This window comes from Myotis myotis, unplaced genomic scaffold, assembly GCF_014108235.1.
Source record: "Myotis myotis isolate mMyoMyo1 unplaced genomic scaffold, mMyoMyo1.p scaffold_m19_p_1, whole genome shotgun sequence".
NCBI lineage: Eukaryota > Metazoa > Chordata > Mammalia > Chiroptera > Vespertilionidae > Myotis > Myotis myotis.
The window spans coordinates 185,078,726-185,105,928 of record NW_023416313.1 but is presented as its reverse complement, the minus strand read 5'-3'; the positions used below and the strand labels follow the sequence as shown (position 1 = coordinate 185,105,928).

Here is a 27,203-nt window from a genome sequence, read left to right as displayed (position 1 = left end):
CCTTAAAGTTTAATTCAGTGAGAGCCATTCCTCTTTAGAATCTGAATCATTTCTATCTGTCAGATGCTTGCGACGGAAGGAAAAAGCCAAAGCTCAGGATGCCCTGGAACTTGGCTGGCTGTTGCGAAGATGTCCACTGGCCTCTTTGATATCTGTTAACATCTATACATCTGTATCGGTGTAGCGTTAGACTTTATTTTTTAGTATATTTGCGGTCATCTAATAAACTGCACTTTCATACCTTATCAGTAAAAAAAATATCTCAAGAAACTGCACCCCCGCCGTAACCCATTTGGTTTAGTGGATAGAGCGTTGGCCTGTGGACTGAAGGGTCCCAGGTTCGATTCCGGTCAAGGGCATGTACCTTGGTTGCGGGCACATCCCCAGCAGGGGGTGTGCAGGAGGCAGCTGGTCTATGTTTCTCTCTCATCGATGTTTCTAACTCTCTATTCCTCTCCCTTCCTCTCTGTAAAAAATCAATAAAATATATTTAAAAGAAAAAGAAATTGCATGTATAAATGACCAAAATTTAAGTAGCATTTTAAGGAACCTGACCATTGTGAAACTAACAATATGTGTAAGTCAGTGTTTTTAATGGTTCCAATTGTCTTCTGTGGATTATAGTAGAAAGTTAAAATATTTTCCAAATTACTGAAAATATACATTTAAAGTTATGACTCAAACTGACAGCTAAAATTTCTACTTACTTTTTTCTTTTCTTTTTTTTTCTTACTTCTTGAATCAAAATTTTAACACCCCTTTGGTTTTGGTATTTCATCTCAGATGCCTTTTTTTTTCTTGATATGAAAGAAGATAGTTCTGTTGTTGGTTTTTACATGTTTCCATTTAGGTCAGTTACTATTTGGCAAGAATGCACTGCTTAAACTTATTCTATTATTAACTAAGGATTTAACTAATCTGATCTTTCTGATTTCACATCACCCCCAAGCAATTGAGATCTAAGTGGAGATTGCTGGTACCTGCTTTGTTCAAGCATCCCAAAATTTTAACGACACGTTCTCTGGTTGCATTTTGATTAGAAAATTATCTTATCCTCCCTCTATACTATTGAGAGTGGTGTTTGGTCTCTCAGACTTTTCTTTTATAAAAAACAATAGATTAAGCTTTGTTTTCTGTTTTTATTAGTTTTTGTGTGTGGTTAGTTTTTGGGGGGTATTTGGGAGGGTTGTTTGTTTGTTTGTTTAGTTTTTCCTTAATTCTAAGTTGGTATTGTCAGCTTTTCCCAGGTCATGGGAAGGAAATTTTAAGATTCTTTTCCTAAAAGGTCTCTGCTGCTTGGCTCAGAATAGATTTCAGATACCTACGCCCTCCCAGAAAAATATTACTCCACAATTGTCTAAGTATACAAAGTGTCCCAAGATTCACTAGTCTGGGTGGTGAAGTGAAACACCAGTGTGTTCATTCTGAACCAGATGAAACCGTCACTTAACACTCCACCTAGCCTTTTTAGCACATATACCAACAGCTGTTAATCCCCTAACTGCCTCTACTCACCTAAGACACATTTAACTTTATTAACTGGTATTGAATGGAAGAGCTCTGAGTATGTACCAAGGTCATGGGCAAAGACAGTGTGACCTTAACAGACTCCCCTATAAATCATGGAGAAAGTGTGCCCAGAGGTTTGGCAGGGGTGGAGACAAGTCCACACAATACTTGCATGTAATCTGTTCATGGTTTGGGGGGCCTAAAAGGCATGTCCTCAAAACCTGTGTTCATGTTTAACCTTAGCAAGGTAGTAGCGATGGCTTGCCAGAAACAGCTTCCTCTAAAGCAGCGGTTCTCAACCTGTGGGTCGCGACCCCTTTGGCGGTCGAACGACCCTTTCACAGGGGTCGCCTAAGACCATCCTGCATATCAGATATTTACATGACGATTCATAACAGTAGCAACATTAGTTATGAAGTAGCAACAAGAATAATTTTATGGTTGGGTCACAACATGAGGAACTGTATTTAAAGGGCCAGAAGGTTGAGAACCACTGCTAAAGTCTAAACTTTCCCTTAGATGCCATTTGTATTGCTCAGCCACCATAAAAGAAATGAGTTCACAAAGGAGCCTTCAGACAAGGTGACTCAGCAAAATTGCCTTCCCAACTACCATGGGTTGCGCGGTGAAACATTTCATTAATCCATGCCATCAGTTCCTGGGAGGCTTTATCGTTCCCATATAGGAACCAAAAAGAAACTTCCCCTTGGAATTGAGGGTGGGGACTTCCCTCTAGTGCACTATTACTGAACAGCCAACCAGAGAGGCAGTAGAATACAGTGTAAGCTTGGCTCTAAATCCCAGCCCTGCCACTTACCAGCCATGAAACCCTTCTGTTCCAGTTTCCTCCTCTACAAAATTGAGATAATAACAGCACCAGTTACTGTGGGGTTGTTGTGAAAATTCAGTGAGTAAATACACGTAAAACTTCACCCCACCATCACGCATTCAGTAAGTGCTCAAGGCCACCACCTATCATTATTTCTTCATGTCCACAGTGGGAGGCCCACTTCCCTTCGAGTGTCCTCCTACTCCTGCTCCCTTTCACAGAGGAATGCCGAGTGGCTGTGACCGTTCACTATCTGAAGGATTAGGGGGAAATATTAAATGAATATGAAAAATCTGAGATATAATTTGAATGAAATGGACTTAAAAAGTTAAAACACTTGAAAACTTTGGTATAAGAAGACACTGTTGTAAAATTTAATTTTGAGCCATAGCTCTACCAGGCCCCTTCAGGGAAGTCAGTAAGAACAGCTGCCCCTTTCTCTCTAAGGGGTGAGACTTTTAGCCTGAAGCTGGATTTTATGGGCTCAAAGAATGCTAAGTTCTAGACTTCTATCTGATAGGAGAAATTAGTTCTTTAGAAAAAAAACCCAAAATGATGTCTAGGAATGATCACAAAAGTGTCAAGCTCAAGATAGCTATGGTAGCTTCAGTAACAAGAGTTTCAATAAAATAAAACCTTTTTTCTTGTAGCTCAGCCCAGGAACTGTGATGCTATCCATTTTCAAACCACAAAAGGTAAAATAATTTGGAAATACTTTGGATTCTTGTAGACCATTTATTTTATACCCAATAAAGTAAAACGGGGTAACATAACACCCACTATCAAATGTTTTTTCTAAAATGTCAGCCGTAATGTTGTCACATTTGCCTTTTATATGCAACCTCACTTTGGGGTAATTAATGAAAAAGAAAAAATAATTCTGAGCACATTGAGAAATAGATTTAGACGATGCAAATAGTAGTAGTCTCTCTAGTAGTCTCTCTCTCTCTCTCTCTCTCTCTCTCTCTCTCTGCCCCTTTTTTGTTTGCTTATTTGTTTAAACCTGGGACAATGTTAAGATCTGAAGACTAGTGAGTGGTTAGATTTTTTTCTACCCTTTTGGTCTTTTAAAATGTACCCACTGAGGACTTATACTAGTAAGTGAGGTTCACATGTTTTAATTATACATGACACTATGTATTTCAATTAACATTTTAATTATACCTATGTCCATATAGGGAAATTTGAGTTTCACCATCTTATTGGTTTCTTATTGTTATCTTATTCTTTGATTTTAAAATTGATGACATGTAGACTTTTCTGAAACATGAACAAAGGTAAAATGAGACTGATAGGGGAGCTAATGAAATAAAGAGAGTTCTAGAAATTGTTGATTTATGGAAGTTCTAACCAATATGGCCAGTTAAGAGCAACTATCCCCAAGGAGAATCATTCCTTGTCTTTAGAAGCCCTTTGAAGAATGGTTAGCTTGAACTTGTCTTATTTTACTCCACAGTTAATATACTAAAGTGTATTTCTTTTATATGGAAAATATTTAAATGACAAAGTAAGTTCCTAACATGTATAATAACCTAAAGTTAACCCTCTAATTACAACGCATAGGTGATACCTGTTTGTGTTTATATGGTCATTAGAATCATTAGAGGGAGTTATGTCTTCTCTCTCTTCCTTCCTCCATCCAGTCCTGTAGTCTTTCTATTGAACGAGGCGATGAATGTATCTCCTTTCTCCATGTCCAGATGTTCTGGGATTTCTGGGGCTACAGATGCCAATGCTCTCTGATAAGATCCACCTGAACTCTATGCCATTGACACTTGAAACAGGATATCCCTTCCTAAGCTGATCACCTCCAATTAACACAGCGGTTCTCAACCTGTGGGTCGCCACCCTTTGGGGGTCAAACGACCCTTTCACATCGGAAAACACATATATAATTACATATTGTTTTTGTGATTAATCACTATGCTTTAATTATGTTCAATTTGTAACAATGAAATTGGGGGTCACCACAACATGAGGAACTGTATTAAAGGGTCGTAGCATTAGGAAGGTTGAGAACCACTGAATTAACGAGTCATAATTTTAATTTAATTATATTTGCTCTAGTAACTCAGGCATGGTTTTCTTGTAACGTATCACAGTCTTTTCTTAAGTATAAGATAACTGACCTGCTTCACCTTCACATCTCTCATGGTATATATAGTCACTGCTTTTGTTTCATAGGTTACCCAGCATAGAACCTGTTTCCTATATTGCTATTAAATTAACCATCCTCTGGGTTGGGGTGACTGGCAAGGGGAGCAGATTTAATTCAATGCATGACATTCAGAGTCCAGTTTGGGTACAGCATACCTCTTCCACAATTAGCTTTTGTTCATCTAAATGTCCCTGGATGTGAGCCAAACTGCCATCTCCTATTTTATTTTATTTATTTTTTGAAATATATTTTATTGATTTTTTACAGAGAGGAAGGGAGAGGGCTAGAGAGTTAGAAACATCGATGAGAGAGAAACATCGATCAGCTGCCTCCTGCACACTCCCTACTGGGGATGTGCCCGCAATCAAGGTACATGCCCTTGACTGGAATCGAACCTGGGACCTTTCAGTCCGCAGGCAAATGCTCTATCCACTGAGCCAAACCGGTCAGGGCTCATCTCCTATTTTAAAGTGCTACAAAAATAAATTCATATTTTGGTGCTGAAAAATAATTGTTAAGCAGTTGGTAAAAACATTGTCCCCAGATACATATATCGAGTTTATATAGGAACTTGGATGATTCACGATTCGTTACATAACATTTCTATGTCTGTATGTCTGAAGTCAGTTTTAAGTAACACAGAAGACCCAGCACAAAATGGAGACAGGGCTATGTTGTGACTAGTAACACTGTGACAGATACTCCCAAGGTCACAAGACACCCTGACCCTCCCTGATAGGCCCTGTTGCTCCCATACTGCTCTCTAGGCTCCCATGTGATGGTTCTATCCCTGCAGAAAGAACTGACTTGAGCTAGTGCTGTCTTCAAGGTATAGCTACCTTGAAAGAATGATGAAAGTTCCTCAGAAGTTTCAAAACTGAGAAATCACTGTTTGTGTCAACTGATACCAAATTTTCAAAAATATACTGTTTTAGCTACTTATATGCACAAGGCCTTGAATAGAGTCACTGGTTTAAAAGAAATGACAGGACCTTAGAAATATAGTGGTTTCAGAGATATTCCTCAGGAATAGGCAATTTCAAGTTTATAAACTTGGGATGTAGGGCTCAGAATAAATGTTATGATAGATTTATCAGCCATGGTATAGGTTAAAAAGGCTTTTATGGGCTGGACTGGAAATGTATCCCCCTTGCAAACCATTTCCCTTAGAGGTAGTGTCTTTGATGCTCAAGGGAGTGAGAACAGAGCACTCGTCTCCCCTTGAGTTAGGGGAGGAAGTGCCACCTGGACTTGGTAGAGGGCAGCACAGTGGCTCAGGAAGCAGCCCCACTCCTGGAGGCAGGGAGGGAATCCGGGTCAGGTCCCCTCTGCGGGCCCCCCCCCCCCCCCCCCCCCCCCCCCCCTTTCTCGGGGCCAGATACTTTGTCTAGTCACTTGTTTATCAGAGGAATGTTTATCATTCCAAGATACTGAAATGTTTGCAGTTCAACAGAAGCCAGGGTTACACTAATTTCTGTTTAGCTTCCTCTCCAGTCCCAGCAACCCCCATCCTACAGCTGGAGGAGTGCTGCACCCACAACAACAGCGCCACGCTGTCCTGGAAGCAGCCGCCTCTGTCCACGGTGCCCGCTGAAGGATACATTCTGGAGCTGGATGATGGCAATGGTGGTCAGTTCCGGGTAAGCAGAGAGCCTATTCCTGGTTAACCAGAACCAGTGACTTCCTCAGTGCCACGCCGTGCAGTCTCAGGCCCACTCTCCCTCCTCTCCTGGGGACATGCTATCTGGCAGGGTCTGCCTGCCCTCAGCTGAGGCCTGCTTTCTCCTTGTATCATATCAGAGATGAACGGAGGAGTTTCTGAATAGAAATGGCCCTGCCTTTTTCTTCCTCCTCCTCCTCCTCCTCCTCCTCCTCCTCCTCCTCCTCCTCCTCCTCCTCCTCCTTCTTTTCTATTATTTTCAGAGAGGAAGGAAGAGGGAGGGAGAGGGAGAGAGAGAGAGAAAGATCAGTGATGAGAGAGAATCATTGATTGGCTGCCTCTTGCACACCCCTGACTGGGGATCGAGCCTGCAACCCAGGCATGTGCCCTGACCGGGAATCAAACCATGACCTCCTGATTCATAGGTCGATGCTCAACCACTGATCCACATCAGCCAGGCATGGTCCTGCCCTTCTTAAGAGAAAGTTCATGCAGTGCTGTGAGCTCTGGAATCTGAATGCCTGCATTCAAGTCCAAACTCCACCACCGAGCTGGTGGCTGCCCATTCCTCACCTCTTTGAGCCTTCATGTCCTCAGTTGTAAAATGGGGATGATAATAATAACATTCTTAAGAGTCATTTAGATCATCCATATGAAACCCTTAGCATGCTGCCATCCCAGACTCCAGTCTCCTTAGTGTCCCACCAGAGAGTTGACGTTTTAAGGCTGTGCTTTGAACGTGAATTATTTTTACTCATTACATCAGCATAATGTTGCAAAGTGTGCAGCTAAAGAGGGAGGCAGATCCTAACCTTTGCTAAACATGCATAATGCTAGGATTTATTTTCAGCCTTTGAAATGTCATTCTTTCTCCCTTCCCTGTTTCCTCCCCCTTCATTCTGTACTGTGATGAAAACCTATACTCCTATGGCTTTGAGTGGATAGTCCTTGCAACAGTTCCTGAAGTCATGATTGGAGTTATAAACACAGCATGGAGACCACCCTCATGTTTTCAGATCTGTTGTTTACAAATCACACTGATGGATAAAGAGCTCATAGGTATAATACACTGTGCTATGCTAACAATAACAAGTATAATGCTATCTCTGACACCCAATTTTAATTGTTTAAGCCCTCGCTGCTAATAACTCCCATTCATTAAGCTGCCATGCTAAATACAAGGCACCATGATAGTCAGTTTGCCTATATGACCTCATATAATCCTTACATAATAACCGCATAAGCTGGGTATTACTATAACCATTTTCCAGATGAGGAAACTGAGGCTAAAAGAGGTCAATTAAATGGCCCAATAGCTCACAGGAGTCAAAGCCAGATCTGATGCCCAAGCACTTTTCCCCTAACCACTGGGAAACACTACCCCCTAACGCCTCCCAAGGGTTCCCGTTAAATGGTGGCCTGTTATTTGTCGACCCTCAGGAAGTGTATGTCGGAAAGGAGACCATGTGCACCGTGGACGGTCTTCACTTCAACAGCACGTACAACGCTCGCGTCAAGGCCTTCAACAAAACAGGAGTCAGCCAGTACAGCAAGACCCTGGTCCTCCAGACGTCCGAGGGTAAGGCCCTTCAGCAGTATCCCTCAGAGCGAGAGCTGCGAGGCGTCTGAGCCGGAGGTAGCCCCGCCAGTGCCGCGCTCGCACTCCGCAGTGTGGCCATGACTCGCTCTGCGCCCTGGCACAGGCCGCTGGTCCTCTCCGGCGCTGGGGAGCCCGTGGTGTGTGGATGTGTCAAACCAAAGAGTCCACGGCGGCGGTTCAAATGGCTCGGGCCGTCGGCTCCCTTTGGTAACGCTCTAAATAAGCTGCAGGTGAAGAAGCTGAAACACGGAGGCCTGAAGGTCCCCCCGCATGTGAGACCAATGTGTCTAGGCTCTAGGGCAGGCTCCCCTTCCCCACCATCCACATCATTGCCAGTGTTGCCCAGATGCTTCTCAATCGCCTGTTAGTGCTTGCTTGCTCCCGAGGGTGGGCCGAGGTTCTTTCCAGCTGCCGATGTGTCTGACCCACCGTGGTGCCGATGGGTGGGGTGCTGGAGCTGTTCAGAGAGGGCCAGCCCGCCACTCTTGCGCACCCAGCATGGACTGCTTCCATTTCACACCCAAGCCCAGGCCGGCAGCACCAGGACTGAGGCTTCCTGTGGGCACCAGACAGGACGAGACCAGCAACTCCGCATTACCTTGCGATTTCGTCTTTGCCAGTCCCTCTAGGCGTGGTCAGAATGCCTAGGGACACTGTATGAAGTCAGTCTCTAGATATTTTGGTCTGTAAATATTTTTGGTCATCGAAGGCAAGCCATCCAGCTCAGATGTCCAGGTATAACCTCTGAGGCTTTTAACATTTTCATTTTAAACGCAATTGCAACCCATGAACTCCAGCCTATGAAGGGTATCTGTGGTTGGTGCCAGATCATACCTTCTGGGTATGATTTTAATCATAGAAGACCCCACACTACTGGCATTCTCCATAACGTCCCTCTGCAGAACTAATTATGTTGATTTGGGTCAAATTCAAGATGTTAGCTCCATGGTCGGCAAACTGCGGCTCGCGAGCCACATGCGGCTCTTTGGCCTTGAGTGTGGCTCTTCCTAAGCCTTAGGAGTACCCTAATTAAGTTAATAACAATGTACCTACCTATATAGTTTAAGTTTAAAAAATTTGGCTCTCAAAAGAAATTTCAATTGTTGTACTGTTGATATTTGGTTCTGTTGACTAATGAGTTTGCCGACCACTGTCAGTTAGCTAAAAGAACTATGGTGGTGGGTCCCTCCCCGCCCCCCCTCCTCCCACACACACACACACACACTTTCCACAAACCTCAGCCTGTGCCAATCGCCCCTGAAATGGTTCACATGGTTAAAAACAAGCACAACTTCAAATCCCACAGCACGGTTGATAGGCCCCTGGCCATGGAAACCATGTGTGGGGCACAGTCGTTAGTGTAATAGCATCGAGGGATGCTATTCAAAGAGAAGGATTTCTTCAAGGGCAAAATGTCCACGTGGTCTGTTTCCATTTGGATTACAGGGGATGTGGTAGCTAGAGTCTCCCTGGGATGACCATGTTAGCATCTTCTCTCTGGGATGCCCTATCAGCTTGAGAGCAGCTGCCTCTTTCCCCACAGTCCTATGGTAACTGCTATTGCCCTCCAAGAGTTCCTCCGAGATGCCATGCAGAAGGCCCTGCAGGGCGATGGCCTCATTTCCATGTGTACAGGATGTGTGACTGAAGAGTGAGGTGCATGCCGTCAGAGCAGGGAGACCATTCGCTACTGATGTTACTAATCCATGTCCTCAGACTTACTGGGACACTACTTCTACTCCTAATACATCGTGGAAATCATACTTTTCTGCTAAAATCAGTTATCCGCTTAGCAGCTTGCGCACTCACGTCTCTCTTTTCATCCTGCAGGAGGATGTAGTTTGTAGCTTTCACTTAATGTCCATAAGATGCGGTGTCTAATACATTTCAAAGTTGGAACTGCGACCTTGGTACCACAGTCACAGAACTGGGGGTCGTTTTCTAAAAGAAACTAACGGAACAAGGCCTCTTCCAACAAAGAAACTGTTCTGTAGAAATAATTTCCTCCATGAATTTTATATATTGTATACAAATATAAGGTATGTATCTAACTACAAAAACAACCTTATCATCGTGTAGAAACCAGTATCCTCTGTTACTGCACAGAAGTGATTTTCTCATGATGAAATAAAGTTCACACACATATGCCTTCTCCATAACTTTGGTTTGTTCTATTTGTTTCCCCCTCATTCTAACTCATTCAAACAGTGAGACAAGATTTAGAAATCAAGGAAAAATATAATGAGTAGCTTATTTAAAAAAAAAAAAGATTTAATTAATCTGTAACAATACAGAAAGCCTATAGGATTAAAAAAATCATATCGTCTTTGTTTTTTAGAAATCAGTGAGGAAATGCCATTAATGGAGTGTTGCTATATTAACTGCGCTTATGCTTTATTAATATTATTTCCTATAATTTCTGGAAAGGTTTGCTTCAGATATATTTTTTCTTTGCTGCTATTGGAGGTAAAGGGGTGGTTGGTTTTCACTTTCTACTATAATACAATCTTTTGCATTCTTGTTAGCAAGAGTTAACCCCTTTCCAAAGTTCAAAGCAAAGAAGTCTGTATCGCAGAATACAATTCATAGGTGATTGCAAGTCAAACTTGAATTTACATGAATTTCGTCTGAGGTTTAAAGCACTTTTCACTTACACTCTTCTGAACAATCACAAAAATTTCTGCTGATCTAAAAGTAACATTAGGGAAGATCAGATGCCCACATTGTTATGAACTCTCATCATTTTTTTCAAAATCAAATGTGTTTGTGTATTGATCTATTTGTTGGACAGTGTTTGATAACTACCCACTGAGTGGCAGGCTGTGGGTATAGAGTGTGAAGCAGACCTCCCCCTGCTGTCTAGGAAGAGAGACAGGCCTTAAAGAAACAGACGCACAAATAGTTGCATATTTGCGAGTTATGATAAACAGTGTGAGAGAGGGGAAAGGGAAGACGTCATTTGTATAGGGAATTGGTCAGGACAGCAACGAAAAATAATTTAATTCAATGGAAATGATAAAGAATGTGTTATTAAAAGAACAGAGGAAAGGCAAATGTATGTTTGGTTAGTTCCCTACAAGCAAAGTTCTTGGGGATGTACCTAAAACGGCCACACACATAAGGTCTGTTGTATTCTAAACCAAACTACCCTGACTTAAGAAGAAATAGAACTGTAAGCAATTAAGAATGTGAACATTGTGTAACAAGATCTTCTTAATACGTAGAGTTCTGGACTCAGTCTGGGAGACTACTCTTAAAAAAAGAAAAAAAAAAAAAAACGAAGAACAAGAAAAAGAAAAGGAAATATTCTGTTTATTTTTCCCTATCTCCCCTCTGCCTATCTAAACAGACTATACTTTTTTTTTTCTTTTTCTTTAATCTGAAGAGAAAATGAAATAGACCAAAGGCAATATTCCTGGGGCCACATACTTTATGGAGACTGTTAACTGGCTGAAAGGAGAAGGTCTCCCTGACAGCCTCAGATCTCAGAGCCAGGGAGTTGCTCTCCGCAGCCTTCTCAGCAGAGGTGGCGCTGTGCTCACCACGCCTCCAGGGGATGGACAGGAAGGGTTGCACCCGCTATGTAATAAATACTCTTTAACACAAATCTTTGTGTGAAAAAGTTATTTTCCTTGGACAGCTTCCTAGAAGTGGCATTATGGACCAAGCATTTTTAAGGCCCTTGATCTGTGTTTCCAAATTGCCTTTTAAATAGATTTTACACCAGAAATGTATGAACCATTTCATTTTACACTAATTCTACTACTTAGAGTTTCATTTTGACCTACAAGCAGCCTCTCCTAAAAGTACAAATGTTTCTAAAAGAAGGGATTTTTGGAAGGTTTTACAAGGGGGTTATATTTTTTTGTTATTTTTGTATCTGATTAGGTCTTTTATTTGAATTTTTCAATTTTATTTTTCCATTACAGTTTGCATTCAATATTATTTTGTATTGGATTCAGGTGTACAGCATAGTGGTTAGACAATCATATCCTTTGCAAAGTGAGAACCCCAATATTTCTAGTACCCACCTGGCACCTTAGAGTTATTACAATTTTATTGGCTGTATTCCCTATGCTGTACTTTTGTAACTACCAATTTGTACTTCTTAATTCCTTCACATTTTTCACCTAGTTCCCCCAATCCTCCTCCCCTCTAGTAACCATCAGTCTGTTTTCTGTATCTATGAGTCTGTTTCTATTTTTTTGTTCATTTTGTTTTTTAAATTCAACATATAAGTGAAATCATATGGTATTTGGTCTTTCTCTGTCTGACTTATTTCAGCTAGCATTAAAAGAGGGGTTTTTAAATGTATATTTTCATGGCTGTTTTACATCTAAGAGTTACATGAAATACATCACAACACATTGCAGGGAAAATGAACATGATCTAAAGGGAAGAGAAGACTTCCCAGAGAAGAGAGAGGGAGAGAGAAATCTGAAGGGAATAACTGTATGCAAGCCCAAAACTTCAAAATCTGCATTAAGGTGACTGTGAAAAGGACATCATTCATTCATTACTGAGCACCTCAATGTTGTCTGGCACTGGGCTGGGCCCCAAGACCACAGAAATGCATAAGGCATAGTCCCTGCTTTAGTATGTGTGGGTTTTAGTCCTCCTCCTTCCTGAACTGTATGGCACCTGACTCAGAGCATCTAAAAACTATGGCACCACCTGACCTTTCTAAAGCTATCTACCCTACAGTCAGGATAGTCATCTTACAACCAAGAAGTGAGCCATAGTGATCTCCGATTGGGAAGAAAAAAAAAGTTCAGGCATAGAAGCGCCTGTGTTATCCTCACAGCAGAACCCTTGGCCTCACTCACTTCTCACTTACTCTTGGTTTATGCACAGTTCACTGACTCCCTGACCCATTCATGAAGAGCACTCAAAGCATCACATTAGAAGAGAGGAGAAGGATTTGGTATAGAAGTGAGTTGAGGCTATTGGTAGCATTGAGCAGGAAAGGTAAATAGAAAAACTGAACAGATAAAAAAAAATCAAAAGAACATGCTATGACATATGTTCTGCATAAGAAGTTACATAATGCATTTTAGAAATATTTCCATCTAACACCTTTAAAAGTTAGTATATTATCTGGAATCTTGGTAATGAAGTATTAGATATACCTCAGAAGGCTTTGTGAAATCCTATATAATAAAAGGCTAATATGCAAATCGACCAAACAGCGGAACAACTGGTCGCTATGATGCACACTACCCACCAAGGGGCAGATGCTCAATGCAGGAGCTGCCCCCTAGTGGTCAGTGCGCTCCCACAGGGGGAGTGCCACTCAGCCAGAAGCTGGGTTCATGGCTGGTGAGTGCAGCAGCAGTGGCGGGAGCCTCTCTTGGCTCTGCAGCAGCACTAAGGATGTCCGACTGCCGGCTTAGGCCCACTCCCGTGGAGCCTAGGCCATCAGTTAGACATCCCCTGAGGGCTCTGGGACTGTGAGAGGGCACAGGCTGGGCTGAGGGAACCCCCGCCCCCGAGTGCATGAATTTTGTGTACTGGGCCTCTAGTCATAATATAAAATAAGCCCCCCCCCAAAAAAAAAAAAAAACACCTCTGATCATTTTGTGTCACACTTCTAAGACCCTCTTCATTGTCCATTAAAATATCCCATGAAAAATGACAGCTACATAGACTTTAGACTCTACCTCTGTACCCATTGGGATGTGGACATTCTGGGGCATGCCATTGTTCTACCTACCACACACTCTATCATTATCATTAATGCACCACTCTATGTATGGGAAGGTGCAGCCTCTGAAAGGTTATGTAACTTGTCAGACCCGGGCCTTTCAGCTTCCGATGTGCAGCCCAGTGTAGTCTGAACAGTCTATCTGCTCTCCACTACAGGGAAGGAAAGAGGAGAAAGCAATCCTAAGTCTGACACTAGATCAGTGCTACTTGCTCTCAGCTAAAGGGAAGGCAGGAGAGGAAGCAACCCTAAGTGTGTCTGCTAGGTGTTCAAACGTCTTGTCAAAACAAAGCAGCATTGTGTAGCTGCCTCACGTGTCTATCCAGAAATCCCAGGCAGAAAGAAGACTCTAACACTTCCAAAGAGTCATGTGAGAGTGTTTTTGAAAAGAGCAACATTCCTACTTTTAAAAAGTAGGTGTGAGGTGGTCATTTCCAGCATAATATCTGAGCTCCTCCTCGGGGCCTGTCTCTGTTCTTCCTCTAGTCCCCCAACCCCATCCCAGTGAGCGTTCTCCTAGACAGGTCCTCAAACCCATTTGGTACCAGCGGCTGCTGCTCTTGGTTGGCAGAGACAGTTGGCTGCCTGGGAAAGAAAAGGAATGTTGGGGCCAAATTTTGAGACTATGGATAAGGCTGCAAATTCCAGCACCTCAGCAAAGAGGTGCTGAGAGCCCCGAGAAAGTAAGCATTTTCTTAGTTGAATGTCCATAGGAGCCATCTCCCCAACACCTTCTAGGATTGCTTTATCTAATGACAATAAAAGGGTTGGGGTCTTCAAATTACATCTTAGAAACTGCTTTCTAAAAGAGGACAGAGAAGGCATTACTCATAAAGATCAAAATGCCTTTTGTTCCGTTAGACTCAGCATCACATTACCCCTTCTACTATGAGAGCTCCTCCCACACATCAAAGGAAATAACCCAGAGAATACTCAGTGGTGTAGATGGAATGTAGCCCCAGAATGGCCCCCAATGCATCTGTCCTAAATCTCTTTATAGGTATTTTGTGGCGATTTGGGGCCAGCGTAAGTGTTGCACTCTCAGACCCTGATGTCCTGAGATCCTTCTGCCAGAGAAGTTGCAACCTGTAAGGTGGGGGGATGGGAAGCCTCATCTAATCTCAGAAACAGCCAAGGAGAATGCCTCAGCCCGCCCAGCCTCTCTGGCCAAAATTCCAAAGAAAGGAGTGATATGTTTGCCTTTCAATCCGTTCACAGAATTACTCTATTTAGAGAAGGAAGATTAATCCTCAGTAAGTACGGAGTTTGGAGACCGATATTAAGTCATCTACACAAACCTCGGTCACCAGTGAGACCACTGGTGTGTGCCCCATGTAGCATAAATTTACCTTTTATATATTTCCAACAGCAACAATGGCATTGTCACCTCCAAAATTTTATGCACCAGGAATTGATCCTGCCTGGGTCCCTCTCCTGTCCTGTCACAGTTAAAAGCTTGGATGTGTCCTTTAATCTCTCAGGATTTCAGTTTGTTGTTGTTCTGGGGTCTTTTCGGGTGTTTGTTTGTTTGTTTGTTGTTTCTGTCTATAGACTGAGAGCAGATGACCTACAATAAGTACCCTCTGTGTTTCTCCCCCCCCCCCCCCCCCCGTGGCTTCTTTCTTCAAAATTACTCCTGAAAGCTGTTAACTACTTCAGAAAATGCTATGAACAGGTGTAGACAGCTCCCGCCTCCTCAGAGGGTCTTCCTGGGTCTTAGAGATCTGCCTGTGCTACTGAAATTTCAACACTAATAGGAGACAGCTGACTAGGGATCACATCAGGAGAAGTATGGTTCACTGTAGGTACTTTTCCTATGCCTCTGTTTGGCTTTTCCTAAAGCCTCTCCCAACATAATTTCGTTAGGAGAACGTGCATTTTCAGGGCAAAATCCTCATGGCAGGTAAATCATTCCTGAACAAATTTGGGCGGATTTTATCACGTCCAAGGTGAAAGGCATGATGACAGGTCTCAGAGCCCAGAAAGGAGAGACACTCGGTTCCTTTTAATTCTGAGAACATGCACCGTATCCCAGGGAACTTCCTGAGGGTTTCCATTGGGCCAAATTGGATCCAGATCCTATTTTTTGTTTTGAGGAATGTGCTTTGCAGTTGACACTCTGGGGAGCAGGTTAGTCCTCTGGAACCTCTTTTATCTGTTTTTATCTGTTTGAAACAGGGATTTTTGGTTCTTCTGATGACAGTTCCTTAGAAATAATGCCATGGTATTGTCAATTGGAGTGGAGGAGTTGGGGACAAAGTATGCAGCCATCCCAGTGGTAGTCAGAGGCTGTTGCATTTGTTCTTATAAAAGGTTTCAAAACAGATTTGTTTCTCACTTCTCAACTGCAATTAATGCCACACTTATGAAAGCTTAAAATACCACCCTCCACTGGAAATTATATGCCAGTGGACATCACTGTGACTCTGGATGCTTATTAGGCCATTGAAGGAAACTCGACCTCCTTCATTCATTTCTTTCTCTCTGAAAATCTTCCCAACAAATGCAAATTCTTTCCAGCTGGCTTATAATTGAACTGAAACTCACCTTTAATGCTGCTCACACTGTCCTTAGTGACATTTCTTGCTTTACTGTGCTCTGAAATGCAGCCGTCTCGCTAGGCCAGTGCCCAAGGGCTGCTGAAGTTACCAAGCTGTTCACTAGCAGACAGGGAGACCACCAGGAATCCACCAGGGCACAGAGGCAGCTGGAGTAGCACACGCTATCAGAAGGATCCCCTGTCAGTTTGCCTTTCCTCTTTGAATTTCAAAAAGGACACCTCCAATACTGTATTTACACTTCCACAATATTCTATGATGTCCATAGAAATCTTTAGTGCTTTGTATATGTTGGAATCAGTCAAGAAGCTCTACTCCCAGAAGAGTGAAAAATTAATCAATACTATGAAACACAGACTTTCTCTAAATTATTCTTTTTCTATGGTTAGCTTTCCTGCCAGTTCATGTTTCCTGGCTGCTTAGTTCTAATACAATATTTGGCACATGGTAGGTATTCAATAAATGTTAGCTAATGAATCAAAGAAATATACAGTTAGCCAAACAGAAGTACCACCCAGATATTCTTTTTTTCACCTCAAACGCAAAAGTCAGTAGGCAATTAATGAGGTCCACCAGCCAAACTTGCTTTGATAATTCTTGATCCCGCAACCCCAGGTGAGAAGGGCAAGCAGTCCAGACAAGGGCAAGAGGAAAATGATGGTCCATGTCAGAGTTGATGGAAAGTGTCTTGACCTATTCCCATTATGAACACAATCCCCATCCCAGTGTCGCAGATATGCCTAGAGTGGTCACACCAGTATGCAGCTGCCATACTGTTTTCCATTGCTCTTTAGTCTTTTTACTTAGCAGACAGGATCACTGCATGGGATGAAACATGACAGGAACATAAAGCCTTTGAAGGATGTACTTGTCTTTCTCTAGTGGTCTACATGCTAAAAACCAATGATCATCATCCTGGACATTAGCTATGAACTGAAACATGGCTTTGCACCATGTATTCTGGGGGCGGGGGGGGGGGGGAGATAATCTCATTCCTGTTTGTCTCTTGACTAATAGAATACTAATGGCTGAGAAGCCTTCTCCAGGTCTCAATATTTGTGCTTTGAAGAGGGTGGGGGGGAGTGAGATGTACATACTTCCTGCATCCCATGCTACAACACAAAATACATACATGTCTAGCTGTGTGTATGCACAATGTGAGTTATGTGATTCAACCAAACAAGGGAGTGACATACAGTTCCCAATTTTTCTTATTGTCTTTGGTTCATGTCTTTAAACATGTCCAGAAGGGCAAGATTAAAGCTTTGAAAACCTTACCATAGAAGGAAGATCAGAAATAGATTCTACTTATCCCAGAAAAAGGAAGGAACTAAAGGGGATTGGTGACTGCCTTCAAATACTTGAAGACCTAGTGATCTGTTCTGTGTGATCCCAGGTAGGAATGCTACAAATGATGACTGGAGCTCCCTAAGAGGCATTTCCAAACCTATATAAGCAATAACTATACACCAGTGAGCTGCCTTGAGATGATGAGTTTCTCAATGCAGGGGATTTCAAGGGGGAGTTTGATGATTGCTCCTCAGATGTTACCACCATGTGTCTTCCCTCTAAGACTCCTGCAACCAAGATAATATCAAGTGGCATAGATGGTCCGTAGGCAGCAGACCAAACATTTGCACTAAGTGCTCATGGGAATGGGCATAAAGACACTCATGCGGAATGTGTTCTCTCTCTTGCAATTCATTTGAGATGCTCCTTAGAGAACATGGGGTAAGAGCCCAGCTGGTAGGGTGTGGGTGGCCATAGGTGGGAAAAACTCAAAGACAGAAATGGACGGTTGGGTAATGTGGTTATTAAATAATCCTGCCTGAATAGAGGGCATATTTCAAGAATAAGAGGAGTCAAGGAAAACTGGGTCATCAATAAACAATGGTGCCACATAAAAGGATAGAAAAACAATACTATTTTAGTGTTGAGCTATTAATCCCATGAATAATGATAGCTACCCTCACTCCTCACCCCATGGAGTGGTATTCTCACCAACTTTAAGTTTTTTTTTTCCTGGTGCTGAGAATAGAAAAGGTAAGTACAATCCATAATGTGCTCATATATGCTCCCAAGGTCTGGATTCAGTACATATCTTTTCACTGATTTTCAGATGAGTATTTGGGGTTTTGATATACTCTGAAATTAATTTTACTATATATGCCCTTTCTCTTAATTTTTAAAGCAACAACTATTTTCAATATAATAAATTGATTGTTACCAGAGATTTTTTTTCAATAAAAGATCTTTTAATGACAAGAATATACTGTAAATGCCTTTTCTCCCTAAAAGAAGTCCACATCAGTTTGTGGTGCTGTATTGTTGTTTTTCAAATTTTCCCATTAAACTAAAAGACTAATTTCCCCTTGAGATAATTATAACAGGAACTAATTCTTATTTACTATTTCTGAAGAAAGACATGATCCTATATGTCAAATCATCCAAACCATATAAAGTTTAGGTGGAGGAAAATTTAAATATATTCTCATTGGGACCATGATGTCTTAGGTCCATAAACAGCAATTCCTTTTCTCTGAGATCTGGTTTATACTTTTCTTTTAAAAAAAAAAAATCCCCTCAAGAATAAGTCTAAAGCCTAAAAAGCTAACTTTCTTATTCTAAGTTCAGAAATGAAAATGAGGCGACTCTTGACAATATTAAAATGAAAACCCACCAAGGCCCCTGTTCTGAGCCCTTCAAGGAAGATCATATTCCACAAGCATGCACTCAGTTTTTTGCTTGAACATAATAGCATTTTCACAGGATAAAGGGTGTGTTCAAACCAGGCTCAAGCCAGAAAAATATCCTCAAGAACACCCTCTGGCCATTGAAGTAAAATTACTTTTTCAATGGGAAGAAAGTTCCTTGTTGGTTTTGGACATTGACTCTTACAATCATGTCATGTGTAGTTGCTAAATTATGACTATCAAACTATGTTCTAACAAGGCCCCATTTGGTAAAACATCAATCTCTGCCCAGACCACCCGACTGCAAAGAACCAGTTATTGATTGACAAAAGAGAAAGGAGTGAATTTAGTAATTTAGAGAAACTACCTCACAAGCCCTTCTAAAGCCAGATCAAGTAGTTGGTAAGTCCTTTCTCTGGTGTAATAGTGATCTTCACACCAGATCTGACTATCTGAACATAAAGACCTTTTTTTGCCACCAGTTCACCTCACCATTGCCCACAGTTTGTTTATTATTAGAGAACCAGAGATGTTCAAGGGGCATCCCTAGGGTCTGATCATAACTCAGAAACAGAGGTAAGACTCCTTCTGCAATGGTCAGCCCTATTTTCCTCGCCTATCCAAAGAGCAAGTCTCGAATGTACTGGTATAGAAAAATCATCCATTTTGAAATGGAAAAAAATATGTATGGAGAGAAGAGGGGAAATGTGGAACAGCAGAGAGTTGGTAAAAATCATCACCTCCTAAGTAGAAACCCCTTAAGAGGTAGCAACTTCAGAACTAGCTGAAGAGGATGAAATATTAATCTCCTCTTCACTCCTGGGTAAAATTTACCTCTAAAGTTTCTAATTTCAACTCTAAAAATATTTCATTAAAAGGGAACTTTCTCTACCATGAAAAATTGGGAGAAATGGAAACAACTGTATGTGACGTCCTCCGTCTGGTCTTGGGTTCTGACCTGCCTAGAATTCCCTCCCAGCCCAAGCCATTCTGGATTAGGAAATGCCTGTGACAACGGCGGGCTGGAGGAGGCTTGGTACAGATGCATTGGTGAGGCCGGTCTTGGGGAACTGTGCACGGGCAGGGGGCAGATTTCTGATCTCCAGTTTGCATTGATCTTACATTTAGACACAGATTCAGAAGAACAGACACCCCCTTTTCCAGTGCCTTCGGAAAGATTGCCGCTCCGTAGAATGAGTCCTTTCTCCTCCACCCTAAATCTACAGCCCAGCTTTCCCGGGAGATCCTACTTTGATTTCCGATCCTCACCCCACCAGCTGAGCTTGCATTCCTCCTTACAGTCTCTCAATGCACCGGGTGAGCTGAGCCCCTCTGACCTTTCCTCTTGATTGATCTCTGTGCCTTGAAGGCATCTCTGAAATAGCTGTTTTGTATTTGCCATTCATGTGCGTGGAGCCGGCCATGAGCGAGTCTCGATGTTTGTGGCCTGCTTTGATATGAGGGGCACTTGGACCATGGAGCTTTGTGGTGGTCTTGTTTGTGTGGTGTGAGGATGCCGCCCCCCCCCCCCCCCCATCGAGTTGTGGTCAATGTACAATGGCATTGGAAAGCGATGAGTGAAGTTGTTCTTTTTGCACAAGCTGGTACCACCATGGACAGCCTGCTCTGGCATCATATGCAGTGGCACAGCACGGCACAGGAGCTGGCTGAGGGGAGGCCTTAGAGGTTTGCAACCCTGCTGTATCCAGGAAACCAGCTCTGTCTGGGGCACTGGATCAGTGCATCCTGCCTGGAGTGGTCTGATTAAACATAGACTCAAGAGATCTTTATTGAAAAAAATAAGACAAAGCAACACCAACAGCAGAATGCATCATACAAATAAGCAAACCAGAGGGTAGAAAGTAAAAACATTTTCTGCAAAAGCCTGTGCTCACTGGTAGAACAGTTGGGCTCAAGGCTGGGTTTTGGGTTGTTGTTTTTTTCCAAGCAAAGGGGAGGGACCACCACTAGCTGAATTAGAAGCCCTTAACTAGCTTAAGGCCCAAAGATCTGAGTCATTGAAAAGTCTGGCCTCCCCAGAGGTTTCCTATAGCCAAGCAGGTTGTGATAGGGCTCTAGGCTGACTGCAGGAAAGCTAGACCTGTGCTACCATGCAGTGAACTGTCTAGCAAGTAGAAACTTTAAACATCTACGATGCAGACCTATTTGATCTCTTCAGGACTATATTGTAATCATGGAGACACGTGATGCACATTTCACATTTCCAAAGGTTTCTTTTGCTTCTTATTTTATTCTTTTTGCTCATCCCACATCCTGGAATGAAGAAGACCACAGCATGACAGTGCAAAAAGGATGCAGGGACTTCAAGCTCTCTTTAAAATGACATTTTTCTTTGTGCTTTTACGTTTCTTATTGTTTTTCTGTGCACTACTGGCTTTCAGACATGCTTTGTTATGGAATTCTTTTCACTTGTGTCTAATGTACTGGAATATTGTAATAGTCTCTGTAATGTATATTGTCTCAAGAATAAAATGAAATGTGGGTTTCGGGGTAATTAATGGCTGTTTGCACTGTTTAGTTGTATCGTTGAATCTTGAATGTTTGACAGTGTGTTTTAAGTAGTGTAAAAAGATTTCACAAAACTTGTTTTGAAAAAGACTTGCACAAAGGCATGATTCATTTAAACGTGTTAAAAGCCCTGTTGGGATTCTACAAATTTATTTCCAAAGCTGGATATGAAATTCGGTTTTAAAACTCCATGTGTTCTCAGGAGAAAATTATTCTTTTGTGTGCAAATTCATTCCAGAGTAACCAAAAACAAGTAAGTTCAAAATCTTTAAATTTTGCTTTTAACTTAATTATTAGTCCTTTCTAAGTTCCCTTCTTAATTCTTCTGAAATTCTTTTAATTCAGTGTATCATCCTTCAATTGTTTTACAAGTTAATATATTAGGGTCTTATACATTGAAACAAATTAAATTATCCTCTCTAGGGGATACCCTAGTGCTCATCTAAGCAGTCCCTGGCACCACTTGAAATTATAGTTCTCACATCTTTGAACATGTTAATACAAGACTGCTTCCTCCACCCAATGCAACTTCTCACGGGGCAGGTAGGGGTACCAAATCTTAAGGAAAGGTGGTCGTTGGAAAAGTTCCAGAGGTGATTCTAAACCTTCTCTGAGATCACTCACACCCCCACCATCCACCAATCCCCCTCTTCCTTAGATGCGAAGGATGTAGTAAAACAATCTGAGAAGAAGATGAGGCCATTTTTATTATATTTCATTCACGTCATTATTAATAATTATCAGATGTATTTATTAGCATATAGATTACATTTCCCGTTTGATTACATGCGTATCATTTAACTTGGGCCCAGTCACAACAAAGGCCTAGCCCGAGTTAGAAGTGCATGGAATAGTGATGTAGAATGGAGTTTTCTCAAGATCCAGCATTTTCTCCCATTTCAATGGGATGAACTTTTCTCATTTCTAAACAGTAATCCTTTTTAATGTGGAAACGATTGAATTTGAAGAAGGAGAAAATTTAAGCTGTACAAATTAGAGGAATATTTATTAAATGGAAAAAAAAGAGGTACTTCTTGTTTCAAAAAAGCAGAAAAGCAATCTTGACTCAGCAAGTAAACTAACATAAAAGGGCTTTGGTTTTTCATGAATCAAGCCTCTGGTGACTTTATTCAGCAGGTGCTTTTTAAGTGTAAACAAATAATTATTATCAACGTGGTTGTTGTTTCATAGCTTTGATGTGTAGTATCTCTTTATAGGATGCAATTTTGAGCCACAATCTGCACCTTACTCTCAATTAGGCAAGTATACCTATTGTAATTGTTATCTTTTACCTGTGTGATTGGTATGCTCAATTTCCTTCACAAAATAAATGGCAATAGCTTCTTTTATGTCAATAAAATTGTCTAATTGTCATTCAAATACCATTATAATAGCTTCTCAAATATTTAGAAATATGGAAAAGATACCTGTATTTTAATATTATACCTCAAAGATTACTTTTTCTGACCAGTTTTCTTACATATACATCCATGCCAAGCACCCTTTATGAGCGCTAAGTGTGGGTAAAAATAGTCAGACCAACTGTTGTGGTGTTCCTAGAGTTTAAAACTGAGCCCTTTTTTGGTATTAGCCTATGAAAAGAGCTATGTTTTCTTATCAATGTCAATTTTGCTTCCTATTTCTCTCTCCCATGCCTTTCACTTGGAATGACAACAGTTGACATTAAAAAGCTGTTGGCAGGTATGAAATAAACTTATTCTGTTACAAATAGCAAAGGCCACAGTGCCTGTGAGGTGGCTCACAGGTTCCATAAGTCAGCAGTGACTTCCCTCTAGAGTGTGTGATCGACAGGCGGCATTTAGAACTCGGGGCGCAGCAATGTGGACAAAGACGTCATTCTATCTGCACCTCGTGTCCCAAATTCCTCCTACAAGCTGCATGTTTAAGTTATGAAGGACGCAGCCTGTCTTGTGTCCACATCACAAGCACTCAGGAAAATCCGTTCATGTCTCTGAGAGCTTTGCAGCTTTTCTGAGCTTTCACTAGCACGGAGGACATTTTAAAAATGACTAGATTTATGGAGTTCTGCGAAGGAATGTTTCCTGGTTTCACAGTGTGTTTATCCCTCCTCCATCTAGGGCTCTAGATCCTAGCCTCCCTGCCTCAGGGCCACACAGGCATCTTAGCGCATCCCTCTCACTTTATGTCTCTGGTGTACTGTCTGCCAGTCACTGGGTGAAGGGACTTGCACCTTCCAAAATCGATGCCACTCCACTCCCGGATCACCTGGTTGGGAGTGCAGTCTGAGCCAGGTAACCCCTGCTAAATCGGTCGGGTGTCCTTCCGTCGGCTTCTGGGCGCAGAGAGTCCCAGCCCCCAGGATGTGGCCCCTGTCAGCTCACTCACGGCCCCTTCTGGCCCCGGACGCCTCCCTCCTGCATGGCAGCATGAGCATGGGACACGGCGCCCCTCAGCCGCCCAGGAGCCTGGTATGGTGTTGGGCTCACCGCGTCCATCTCGCTAACCCCACTCCTTTCTCTTGTTCCCAGTGGCCTGGTTTGCTTTTGACCCCGGCTCAGCACACGCGGACATCATCTTCTCCAACGACAACCTGACTGTGACCTGCAGCAGCTACGACGACCGGGTGGTGCTGGGGAAGACCGGCTTCTCCAAGGGTGTCCACTACTGGGAGATAACTGTGGACCGCTACGACAACCACCCCGACCCTGCCTTTGGCGTGGCTCGCATCGACGTGATGAAGGATGTGATGTTAGGAAAGGACGACAAAGCTTGGGCAATGTATGTGGACAATAACCGGAGCTGGTTCATGCACAACAACTCGCACACCAACAGGTACCCTGCAGCCCCCAAACCAAGCCTTCTTCACGTTGGCTTCTGGTCAAGAACGAGAGCCCAAGTTCAAAGGCCTATTCAATAGACAACATTAAGGAGGTCGAGGTCGGGCAGTAGCGCAGGAGTTCTACTAGTCTTAACTGAGAACATCCTGGTGGGTATTGTGTTTGCTTGTTTGCTCACAGAATGGCAGAGACATAGCTCTTTCCTAGGCCCTTCGTTGTAATATTCCACCCGTGGCGGGAAGCTGAGAATCCCCATGCGCACCCATGACAAGACCACATTCCGGGATTCTAAAATCTAGTCCCACTTCACAGAAAAGCCATTTGGACAAGTTATTTAGTTTTTCTAAACCTCAATTTTTAAATCCACCAAATTAGGATATTAGTATTTTTCTATGCAGGAATGTTCCCAAGGTTAAATGGAATGTGCAAAAATGCCTACATCAGAGGCATCTGAAAATAGAAGCTACTGTTTCTCTTATGATTATTGCCAATACCACTGCTCAGAAGAGAGGCCAGTTAATAAACTAAATCTTGTGGATGCCAATTTGGATAGCTTTGTACTTGAAGATGCCTCTTATAATTGGACAGATTCAGAGCACCCAGTTTGGTGGGAAAGGAGAACATAGTAATTCCTTGGGTTTTTCTCTACCACCAAAATGTAAGCCCACACTGTAACAGTTTTAACCCCCACTGTAACCGTTTTCCTAGACTTCCTTTTCATTTGGTTTGTGTCTTCTTCCTCAAATGTATTTTTTTATGAATTTCCTAGATAAGTATCTTTCATGGACCCTGGTCCTTTTTATTCACAATGATTTCCCCAGGATACATTCTCATTGGTGTCTCTGAAAAAAAAAAAAAAAAATTGGTCTGATCAAAAGGAAAGTGAGTGAGGCAGTGGTAGGACAGTGGCCTCCACTGTTTCAGCCTTTTCTACATGCTCATCGCGGCCCCTTCTCTAGCCAGGGTCTCCCAGGGCCTCCAATGCCTGTTCCCTTGGATGTTTTCTTACACCTCATGCTGGTGTGTATTATTCACTGCCTCTCCAAGTGAGCACGCATACCATTTCAGCCTGCTGTCCAACCCTACTAGATGCAGCTGAGTAGTTTTCTTCAGTGATCTACATTTTGGGGGAACCCTCTGTCACTGGATCTCTGAATCCACCACCCACAGACCATGCTTACCTTTCCCTTTTAGCTTCTTTATTTTGAAGTGAAGGGGTGAATAATGACCACTGTCACACTATGCAGAGAAACACATTCTTAAAGCTGAACACGCCTGCTTGCATGCAAATTTGTGTCACTTGTGCTATCACTGTTGAAGGTGTGAATACAAGACACAATTTATCAACCTGTCTTTTAACAGCCATGTGTAGTCTGTGTTCTGCATGCCAGAGGGAAAGACCAGCACTCTTACATTTCTGTGCTCTGCCGAGAGGAGGATGAAATTAAATACTGCTAGGCCTCAACGAGGGGAAGTGGCCAAGCTGCTCATCCATGCTGAATGGTGTGTGCGAAACCATCCACTGAAGCATAAGACCCAATTCACTGTGAAATGACATTTGAGTTCAGATTCTTTAAAATCACTCCGTCTCCTACAGGCGAGAGCCCCTTCTCCGATGTCACTTTCTAGAGAGCCTCCAACTTCTCAATGTGGACTCAACAGGCCAAAAATGACCATCTTTCTGGAATGAGTTTTTTCTATTTAATAGGGAGCCTAAGGCCCCAAATCCATTTTTCATGCGTATGTTTAAGTTTGGCTTAAATTCTTCTCTATTTTGATTTTTAAATTAAGTGCCTCTCGATTAAATGACGTTGAATCCACACCTCTGTGCAGAGTGTCGGACACAGCTGTGGGCAGAACTCAGAGGGCCCAACGGCTACTCTCTTTCTTAGTCTTCGATGCTTCGAGTCTCGGTGGTGGTGACCCTGTGTGAATGAGGTCACTCCCAGCAACAGCAGGGCGGCGCTGTTGAACCCATCCATACTCAGCACGGGCCACACTTCCCCCAAGGGCGTGAAAATTGGTTTGGGGGAGTAAGCAAAACACCCTTCCCTTTTAATATATAAAGCACAGATATGCATCCACACATAAATAAATACACAGTGTATCTGTGATATTAACATTTCGTGTAAAGAGGAGCGATTAAAGAGGAGGGGCCTGTTTTAAAAGGCTCCTGGGAGGGAGGAGATGCTACTTGTAAGCAAGTCAAGGAACACTTAACCATACAAATGGGGAGCTCCTAGCATGATGACAGGCCAGGAAAACCCAAATGCTTTTTGTTGTTGTTGTTTTCACAGAACTGAGGGAGGGATCGCAAAGGGGGCCACCATCGGAGTCCTCCTCGACTTAAACAGGAAAACCTTGACATTTTTTGTCAACGACGAACAGCAAGGGCCCATCGCCTTCGAGAACATGGAGGGCCTCTTCTTCCCGGCAGTGAGCCTGAACAGGAATGTGCAGGTCAGCACCGCGCCGTGAATGCAGACGTGGCTTCTGCTCGCTCTGCTTCTGGGCTGCCTGTGGGCGGGCAAGTCCACCCCCGAGAGAGGGAAGCTGACCACGTCAGGTCCAGACCCAGACAGGCAGGAAAGGAGGAGGGAGAGGGGTCAACATTGACAGCTGACATGCTCCCGAGCCAACCTAAGCCTCTTCATTCTACTTGGACACAGTCTAGTTAACAGCAAGTGGGAAACTGGAATTCTATTCATGGTTTGCTAATGATTGTCCCTCTGAGCCCTGGTTTCATCTTTAGTAGAAATGAAACTCCTGGGCCAGCTGGCACGAAAACAAGTGCCTCGCGCAGTTCCATGAGTGCCCAAGAGAGGGTGTAAGACTGGACTACTAGCACCATTATCAGCAATTTTGAGCACCTTCTCTGCACTCTTACTTGATTTATGGGGATGGAAAACAGTCCCTGCCCAAAAGTAGTTATTTCCGATTTATTGTGAATAGAAAAACAACAGATCCTTCTCATTCGTTCATTCAACAAATATCTGTTGAGTGTCTTTACTATGTGAGGCACTATTATAAGTATTGTTCATCAGCAAAAACAAAACAGACAAAAATCTTGCCCTCATAGAGCTCACATTCTAGTTGTAGGAGACAGACAACAAGTAAGCAGTTACCATGTTCATTATAGAGTGT

At 42.6% G+C, this 27,203-nt stretch overlaps 1 protein-coding gene across 7 annotated transcripts in view; it reads left to right on the top strand.

The window, feature by feature from the left end:
* The window catches only part of TRIM9 (tripartite motif containing 9), a 91,171-nt gene that overhangs the window by 60,612 nt on the left and 3,356 nt on the right, over nt 1–27,203 (top strand). Inside the window, exons 6-13 of one of the 7 annotated variants that reach the window (XM_036306652.1) lie at nt 2,989–3,033; nt 5,979–6,136; nt 7,597–7,735; nt 19,840–20,028; nt 22,458–22,499; nt 22,918–22,941; nt 23,751–24,000; nt 26,357–26,519. In XM_036306652.1, coding sequence (XP_036162545.1) covers nt 2,989–3,033; nt 5,979–6,136; nt 7,597–7,735; nt 19,840–20,028; nt 22,458–22,499; nt 22,918–22,941; nt 23,751–24,000; nt 26,357–26,519 — 1,010 coding nt within the window. Of the gene's footprint in view, nt 1–2,988; nt 3,034–5,978; nt 6,137–7,596; nt 7,736–19,839; nt 20,029–22,457; nt 22,500–22,917; nt 22,942–23,750; nt 24,055–26,356; nt 26,520–27,203 lie in introns of all 7 variants that reach the window. The other 6 variants (XM_036306632.1, XM_036306662.1, XM_036306689.1 and 3 more) reach the window with 6 other exon arrangements.